The sequence below is a fragment of the Camelus ferus genome, chromosome 25 (assembly GCF_009834535.1).
Source record: "Camelus ferus isolate YT-003-E chromosome 25, BCGSAC_Cfer_1.0, whole genome shotgun sequence".
Classification (NCBI taxonomy): Eukaryota; Metazoa; Chordata; class Mammalia; order Artiodactyla; family Camelidae; genus Camelus; species Camelus ferus.
The window spans coordinates 974,310-983,212 of NC_045720.1; the positions used below are offsets into that span (position 1 = coordinate 974,310).

An 8,903-nucleotide genomic window follows, 5' to 3' on the forward strand; every position below is an offset into this window, starting at 1 on the left:
CCCCTCCCTGTGTGTCACAGTCTGTGTGTGGGCCCCGCCCCTCAGTGTGGACATCTGAGTAGATATCGGCTGTGTCCCCATCTGTCAGAGTTGTCGCCCACTGCCCATCCTGTCTCCCTCGCAACCCCCACCCCCGACCCTGTGGGGGTGGACATGCTGCGTTCCCCCAGCACCTGGGTCTCCAATGTTGGGCCCTCCCATCTCCTGCCCCCAGCGTGGCCTATGGACCCAGGTACCCCAGGGCACTCCAGGCACCTGCCTGGGCCCCCTCCCAGCAGGGCACCTTTGGGTGGTTATCTCTAGATCATGCGTCCAAACACTAAAATGGGGGTCTCGGAGGAGGCGTGCCTATCAGCTGGATGCCCCCTCACGGCTATCTCTTAGGGGCAGCTCGGAGCCAGCCTGTGGAGGTGGGCCCTGGCATTGCGATCGGGGCCTACGCAGGGCTCTGGACTCTGGGCATCGTCCTGTTTGTCATCCTCTTCCTCACACACAGAGGTAGGTGGGCACCCCTGGCGGGGGCATGCCAGCCAACCTGGACCACAGCCTGAGATCCAGCCAGCTGGACTGACCCCTCAGGGAGGACCAGGGAGCCATGCCCACCAGCCCTGGGCTTCCACAATGCCCCTCCCCTGAAGCTGCTGCCCTGCCGAGCCTGAGCAGGCCAGAGCTGGGGTCACACAGCAGCAGCCCCGCGGAGCCCCAGCTGGCCCTCACGAACACCGCAGGGCTCCTGCTGGCTGGTCTCTGCCCCTGGGACTCGGGCGGCAGCGCTGCCCTGGCCCTCACTGCACTGCGTGTCCGGGGAGGGGTCTTCTTCCAGGGGCAGCCAAGGCTGCGAGGGCTGACGCACATCATGGCCTGGATCTGGTTATCCCACCTGGGGCTGACTGGGAGCCTGGTGTGGGTCTGGCACCGGCTCCAAGGTACTTGGCTATGGAGGGGAGGCCACCTGAGGAAGGGTCCTTCCTGAACTTGAAGCCAAGGGCAGCTTAGGGGCAGGAGGGCAGAGGGAGACCTGCAGGCAGCACACAAACTGGAATATAGGGGAGGGGACACATTCGGGTCCTGTCCAGGGCCCAGAGAACAGCCAGGTCTGGGATCTCCAGGGCTTGACCTCAGCCAGAGGACACACTGGACAAACACACTCTCCTGGACCCCACTCACATTCCTGCCTCTCCTCCTCTTCGCCATGGGGATCGCCACCAATGCTGTGCTTCTGATCAAGGACAAGGTACTAGGGTGGGGCTGGGGCACACCCTTGTCTGGCCACTGCTCAGGCCACCTCTGTGGGTCTCAGGCTCCCACCAGCGTTGAACTCCAAGGACAGGGTCTCTGGCGTCACCTGAACCCACGCCCCACTCAAAGGTCCAACTGGCCTTGGTAGGTGGAATGGTCGTGAGCACTGGCCCTGTACTGGCCACAGGGTGCCATGGAGTGGGATTCAGTTATGGCAGCTGGTTCCTCCCTTTGCTCCAGGGCACAGGGCAGGGACAGGAGGGGACTCAGCAAGAGGCAGTGCACACAGTGGGAAGAGCCTACCAAGGTCCAAGTCACAGCCCCAGTGCTTTCAGGAGTCCTTGGACCACTCACTCTGTGCCTCAGTTTCTCCATCTGGGAAAGGGGAGCAGGGGCTGCTGGAAGTGCTCACCCTAGGTTCAGACACACAGCCCAGCCCTCCTGAGGAGGAGAGCTCACCCCAAGTCTCCGAAGCTCAGTAGAGAGGGCTGCAAGGCACAGAGAACAGCAAGATGGGCCAGAAGGTGTGCCCTCGGGCAGCCTGCTGGGGTTGGGGACGCGGCCCAGTGGTGAGAGCAACATCCCAGGAACGGGCCAGATAGGACCTCATGCTGCAGCCTTCTGGGTCCACGGCAGGCCCTCAGCAGAGAGGGGCGGAGGGGGAGGGGACGCGACATGGTGTGGGGGAGGGGCAGCCTTGGCAGAAGCTGAATAGACTGCTGGCGCCTCTTCCTCCCAGTGTCTTTCCAGCTCAGCGTCCCGGCCAAGAGGTGAGTGACCCCTGCAGACCCTCCCGAGCCTGAGTCTGTGGGGGATGTAGTCGATCTCTGGAGGGACAAAGACCACCGCGCCATTCACGAAGAGAGACGGAAAGGACCCCAGGGGTGGGGCGAAGTATCGCAAGAAACACCTGGCTTTGAGTCTCGGCCCTTGGAGGTGAATTTTATCTCCCGTGGGCGCCAGTGAGACCTGGTGGACACGATACACCCTATCCCCAACACAATGAGGGAAAGGCCCCAGAGGTCTGGAGTAGGGGCGCGGCTCAGCCCGCCTCCAGGCCGGGCACCCTCCTCGTCCCACGCGCCCTTTAGCCTTGGGCGCCGAACAAGCCCGAGGAAGCAGAGGAGACAAAGTCCCCTCCTGCCGCTAATCCCCGCGGGTCAGAGGCGAAGCCGAGAAAGCCGCGGCCGGGCTCCAGCGGGAGCGCAGAGGTGGAAGGTCCCGGCGGGGCAGGGGCGGACTGGGAGGGGGGCCGGGGGGAGGGCCAGGGGGAGGGGCGGGGAGGGGTGGAGCCGAGGCTGGGCGTGGCCCGGGCAGGACCAGGGCTCGGGTTGGGGTGGGGGCGCGGCTTCCCCCTGGGCTCCGCGATGGAGTCCACCGTGATTGCGTAATCCGGAATTGCAGAGCTGGGAAGAAGGACGTCTCGAGGAACCTGGAGACCGAGGAGAACAAGACGCTCGCCACATCTCTTTTAGGGGGGAGGCATTATGAGCTTTAACGCGAGGACAAGTCGCCAAGAATTCCGGGAGGCCGGGACGGCTTAAAACGTAAAAACCTCCGTCCATCGGGTGCCTCACTTCGAAACAAACTAAAAGGCCAAGGTCGACCCAGACACTCCCGCGACAGATGTGTGCTGAGCACAAGCCCGGAGGGGCAGGGGCGACTTGCAGCCGCGGCGTGGTCTGGGAGGGCACTGGGTCCGAGACTGCTGAGGACCGGCCCGGCCATGTGAGCAGGTCCCCATCGCTCGCAGTCTCAGTTTCTCAGTCCGTTAAATAGGGACAGTATCCTCAGGCGGGCCTGAGGGTGGAGAGCGCGGGTAGCCCCTGGGGGCAGAGAGATCCTGGTCTGGAATGCCAGGCCTGGAGAAGGAGACAGCCCACATGGGCACGGTGGAGCCCCCTGCAGGGTCACGGGAGATGCTTCTCCTGGTTCTACTTGGTCTTTTCCCAGTCTTCTGTAAGAAGCCTGTATCATTTAAGGCCAACATTCATGCTGTTTTAGTTTATGAATCAACATTTCTTTTAAATTTTTAATGTTAAAGCAAACGGGAATTCTGCATTGTCTTTCATGCATTGTAAAAAAAAATTTTTTTTTTTGCAAGGGGGAAAATACCTCGTGTTCCTAATTTTAAGAGGCTCTGCCACATCTTTAGGGCAGGTGTAGCAAGGCCAGGCACAGGAGCGAAGCCCAGGCTCTGAAATCAACCTCCTAAGATAGTTTTCAAGACAAGCCTTCCTACAAATGTTTTTTCCTAAGCTGTGCTCCGCACAAAGTTACAAGTCAATAATCTTGAATCTGTTCATATTGTAGCAAATGTGGACAGACCTGGACAGAAACGCAACTATATGATGACAGGGCCAAATTCGTTGTAGACTTGTTTCACTGCAAAGGCTGTCTGGAGGCACCTGTTCCAGAGGCATCTGACAGGATGGGAGGCTGGACCTGGCTGCTGGCGACTGAAAAAAGGGAGGGTTTAGGATGTTGCTTCCCCAATATCAACAGCAAAAAGATCCATAGCCAAACCCTGAAGCATCACCTACCCCTGCCCCCCGACTCCACCATGCCGGCCTGCTGGGAAGGGAAAGAAGCGAATCACGGCAGGTGGGTGGGATGAGCTGAACAGATGACCCCTGTGCGGGCATCGGACGGAGCCTCTGAGAGGAGATCCCAGAGAGAAACACACTGGACAAAGGGATGACATCCAAATGGGCCCGACCTCCCCAGGAGCCCTCACCCCACGAAGGCCTCCAGAAGGAAGCAATCACATAGAAGTGCTTCAAGGAAAACTAGGGTCCCCTGAGAGAGGAAAAGATGTGGGGAAGAGCTCTGTCCTGACAACAAATAGGGAGATTTCACACGTGTGTGTGGTGCGAGAGGACAGGAACTTGGCGAAACTCCCCACATGGGGATGACTGGGTGTAGAGGCCAATGGTGGACAGATTGCAAAGGGTCCAAGTCTGGCACGTGGAGAGTGGGGACTACTGCCGTGGCTGGGTCTGTTAGATTCCGGAGCAAGTCCAGCATCATCTGCCGGGGGGAAGCCGAAGTCCTGCCCATCTGGGATCCACCTTCTTGCAGGACACGCACACAGGCCGTCACTCACCGACTTCCAGTGAGGGGGCTGGGGGAAGGGAAGAAGGGGACTCGGGCCGTTGCCCAAGCAACGAGGTGGGAGTGGGGGAGGGCGACTAAGTTCTGTTTCCATGGAGACTGTGCAGGCTGAACGGCAACACTACTAAAGGTGGTCCAGACGGTGATGGAAGGCCAAGGAGCCCACTAGTAAAGGCTGGCGACGATGCCCTGACCCCTGATTGATCCCAAACCCCTGATTCTGCCTCCCCCAATCTCGTGACCCTGAGACGCGTCCAACTCCGCCAGAATATTCGGGCTGGGGGAGGGGAAGGGCTGAGCTGGAGGAGAGAGTAGGGGGCCCCAACCCATGGCGCCCAAGAAGAAGCGCGTGCCGAGCGCGGGGCGCCGGTCGGCTGTGGCAGGAGAGGGCGCTGAGCCGCCGCTGTCGGAGCGCGCTCAGTACCTGCAGCGCGAGTACAAACTGCTCTCGGAGCAGCTGGACGCCTGCGAACAGCGCGTCGACCAGATGCTGCAAGAGAACGCCTTCCTTGACCGCGAGGCGCTGCGCCTGCGCGACGAGAACCGGCTCTACGCCAGCTACGTGAGCGCTCGCGCGCAGCGCTGCGCCAACGCCATCGTCCGGCTGGACGAACAGAACCGCGTGGACCTGACGCTCATCCACTGGCAGCGCGAAGAGCTGGCGTCGCTCTACCGCGGGCGTGAGGACGGGGTGCGCGCACAGTTGCTGGAGACGGAGGCGCGCGCGGCGCGGATGGCGCAGCAGGTGCAGGAGCTGCAGCCCTACAAGGCCAGTGCGCGCGCGCCCGCGGGCGGGCCGGGCGGGGGCCAGGCGAGATGGGCGCGCGCCGCGGAGCAGGGCTGATCCGCACCCCCACCGCAGGAGCTGCAGCTCGAGCAGCTGGCCCGCATTCGGGCGTTGGAGCGGGAGCTGCTGCACATGCGCGTGGAGCACACGCAGCTGCTCCACCGCGTGAAGCGGCGCTTCCTGGAGGACAAGGCAGCCTTCGAGCGCGAGGCGCGCCAGCGAGTGCAGTCCCTGGCCCGTCGCGCGGAGCTGGAGGCGGCGCGCGCGCTCGTCGCGCACACGCAGGCCATCAAAGCGGATAATGGGCGCCTGCGGCAGGAGCTGGTGCGGCTGCTCCGCCGGGCGCAGCTGCTGCAGGCCACGCGGCGCCAGCTGCTGGAGCAGCGAGACCAGCTGCGGCGCGAGCACGAGGACACGCGGGACCTGGCGCGCGTGCATGGCTGGCTGCGCCGGGGCCCTGAGGGCCCGCCGTTGTGGCAACCGCCGCCGGCCGCCTCGCGCCCCGTCTCCTTGGCCTCCTTCACAAACCTGTCCCTCGCGACCTCCCGGCTCCCTTCAGTCTCGGCCTCCCGGAACCCGTCTCAGGTCTCATGGAGCGCGGCTGCTTGGACCCCGTCCCTGCTCTCCAAGCTCGCCGTTCCTCGGGTCCCGTCATTGATCCCGTGGCTTTTGGGCTCCGGGGTCCCATCGCTGGCCCCTTCGAAGATGGATTCACCGGTCCTATCCCGGGCGCCATCGCACGTGGGCTCCAGGGTCCCGTCCCTGACCCAGTCCCGCCCGGGCTCCAGGGTCCCGTCCCTGACCCCGTCCCACCCGGGCTCCCGGGTCCCGTCCTTGACCCAGTCCCGCCCGGGCTCCCGGGTCCCGTCCCTGACCCCGTCCCACCCGGGCTCCCGGGTCCCGTCCTTGACCCAGTCCCGCCCGGGCTCTCGGGTCTCTTCGCGGTCCTCATTGCGCGCGGCCTCACAGAACACCACTCTCTCTGGGAAGTCCGTCCCTGGATCAGGCTCTTCCCGGTTCCCAGTTGAAGAAGACTGCGAACATGACGCTGCAGCCAAAGCCACCTCGAGGAGAGTCTGAACCTCCCTGAAGAAAGGCCAGTGAGGCCAGACGGTGGGGGGAGAGGGGTGTGCAGGACGCAGATTTGGTGAGTGGATTATCAATAAAGGTGTGACCCCCTCCACCTTACCCTCTCTGGCATCGCCTACTTCACTGTCCAGCATTTCCAGCCAGTGCAGGGGCCACTCATTATGGCTTCTAGTTTCCAAGCCTGTAAGGCAGCTTGATCGTTCATCGCCCTGTGTGTCTGCCAAGACTCAGCATTCCCCCACTCCACAGCTGACCTCCGGCTGCTCTGGCAGGGGCAGAGGAAGTTGGCCACACCAGCGTCCTGCCCACGAGGGCTGACAGTCTGGTGGCAGAGATGGACATCGCGAGCATGGACAGGGCATGTAACAGCAGAAAAGGCGTCCAGCAGGCCAGGGAGAAGCTGGCCTGCGGCATGTCGTGGCTGAGAGCTCCAGCGTGGGGCCAGCTGCTCAGGAGAGCCATTGGGAGGGGCGTGCCTTTGCTCTAGCGGCACGAAGAGCCACAGGAGTCTTTAATGTTTAACCTGTTGGGGGTAAGTTTTTCCTTTTTCTTTTTGTAAACCTTGGTTTGGGGGGGGGTAATTAGGTTACCTATTTATTTAACGGAGGTACTGGCAACTGAACCCAGGACCTCGTGCATGCACTCTACCACTGAGCTATACCCTCCCCCGGGAATAATTTTTTAATTTTGATATAATTTACAACCTAGAGAAAAGTAACACATGGAAATCCCATATACCATTTATCCAGATTCCACAGCAGTTTGTGTTCTGCACCTTGGTTGTTTCTGTCTGTGCATTTTTTCCTGAGACATTTTAGATTAAGTTCGAGAGGCTTGCCCCTTCACAGCTAAATCCTTTAGTGTTTCCCAAGCACAAGGACATCCTACCACACTCCCGCAGTACAGTGATCCCAGTTAGGAAACTTGGTATGGGGAATATAGTATTAGCTAATCCATAGCTCACGTTCAAATGTCAGTTGTCCCAATAGTATCCTTTGTGGCCTCTCCCTCTGCCAGGGCCCTGCATCACATTCAGTTGTCAGTCCCAGTGCGCACAGGCCAGTTATTACAGTGTCCCTCAGGTATGGTTTGCACTCATCCACGGCTATATCGGGGAGGTGGAGCGTGGGGGAGGCCAGGCCCCACCCACCCTCAGTGCCGGCCGAAGGGGTAGGGACTTGCCCAACACAGAGCAAGGTTTTTAAAAACGCTAGGTCTTCAGACTGGAGTGCTGGGTTGCAGAGCCTGACCAGCGAGATGGTTTCCTGTCGGGGTGGTGCCCATGCGGTGGGCGCAGACCCAGAGGGACCCTCGGGGCTCTGCAGGGCCAACACTCCACCGTGGACCGCGGACTGCACACCCACGTGGCAGGCCTGGGCCTGGTGGAGGGAGGAGTTCAGATCACAGGTTTAAAACGGAGCTCCCCCGTTCTAGAGTGAAGATAATTTATTAGCCAATAGAAATTTTAAATAATATGGAACTTGCACAGAAGGCTGCTCACGTGCCTTATTTTTTTTAAAGAGGTTTATTGTATTCATTTGCATTTGCAGCACAAGCAATAAAGCACACAGGCCCTTGTAAAAACAAAACAAAACAAAACAAAAACGGAGCTCCTGTTCATGACCTGTGTACCTTGATGGCCCTCCCACTACCCTCCTGGTGAAAATTTAGCTAAATGTTCTCGATCTGGGTTGGGAGAGTTTGTAGATGACTGGAAGCAGCAAACAGATTCTCTTGGAAGAGTTCACTTGAAACCCAGGATGGTAAAAGTTTCCATAACCATTTCTCTTTAAAAGGAACTAGGGCTCTTGTGAGATTTGGGGAAGGAAATAATACAAATTGAGTCCAGAAAATCTTGCATCTTGTGCCAGAAAGCAAGATTGTTCCCAGAGAGAGAGCTGTCAGGACAGAGTAGCAAAGTGAAGGGTCCTGATGGGCCAAGAAGCCAACAATTTCATCATCAAAAAGAATGCACTGAGTAGAAACACATAAGATATACAAAATGCATGAGTTTAAAGTACTGTAAGACCCCACTCCACTGGTCATCTTGAAGGTTCCTAGCACAATAATCCAGTATTCTGAAAATTAGTAAATGAAGAATCACATCCATTCTGCCTTTCCCATATGAACTGAATTTCAGGATAAACAAATTGTTGGTGAAGGAAAGTTATGTACAGAATTCCACCTATAAGTGCAGAAAAAATATTTATGTCATAATGGTTGCTAAAGCCTATTGGTGAAAGATTAATGAGGATAACAGATGGCTCCAGCTGATCTCCTGAGCCCCTGAATGACCTTAACTTTGCTAAGAGTGAGACACTTAAGTGCGTCTGCACTGTGCAACTTACAAAACATTCTCAACTAGAAACAAAACTGGGGGAGAGTATAGCTCAGTGGTAGAGTGAGGTCCTGGGTGCAATCCCCAGTACCTCCATTTAAAAAAAAAAAAGAAACAAAACTCTGATAATAATCAAGCTTCTAGCTCTAACTATGTATACAAAATATAGGGGACAGAGGAACATGTTAAAAGACAGTTAGGATGTAATCATCCTATCCTCTATAAGGCAAATGACTTTTTTCCCCCCAAAAAATAAATGGCAAGGAATTTTAAAAGGGGGGGGGGGTTCTTAACAATTGACAGACTAAGACACATTTCCACTTAATGCAACTTGTG

At 58.2% G+C, this 8,903-nt stretch overlaps 1 protein-coding gene and 1 long non-coding RNA gene across 2 annotated transcripts; one reads left to right on the forward strand and one right to left on the reverse strand.

The window, feature by feature from the left end:
* Positions 1–2,061: 2,061 nt before the first annotated feature.
* On the reverse strand, positions 2,062–4,173 carry LOC116659887. Its single transcript, XR_004315260.1, has 3 exons — positions 3,783–4,173; positions 3,568–3,698; positions 2,062–2,671 (listed from the first exon to the last, which is right to left on the reverse strand). It is a non-coding gene; the product is annotated as an uncharacterized LOC116659887 (long non-coding RNA).
* A 261-nt stretch (positions 4,174–4,434) lies between these two features.
* Positions 4,435–6,511, forward strand: CCDC166 (coiled-coil domain containing 166). The gene is made up of 2 exons (XM_032468129.1): positions 4,435–5,122; positions 5,216–6,511. Exons 1-2 carry the CDS (start codon positions 4,682–4,684, stop codon positions 6,218–6,220), a joined length of 1,446 nt encoding a protein of 481 aa, XP_032324020.1. The 5' UTR covers positions 4,435–4,681; the 3' UTR covers positions 6,221–6,511.
* Positions 6,512–8,903: the final 2,392 nt, after the last annotated feature.

Bases quoted from the DNA above. Each gene is read 5' to 3' on its own strand.
- CCDC166 (XM_032468129.1), top strand. From the start codon at position 4,682: ATGGCGCCCAAGAAGAAGCGCGTGCCGAGCGCGGGGCGCCGGTCGGCT. The intron at 5,123-5,215 runs GCCAGTGCGCGC...CCCCCACCGCAG, and splicing joins AGGAGCTGCAGCCCTACAAG to GAGCTGCAGCTCGAGCAGCT.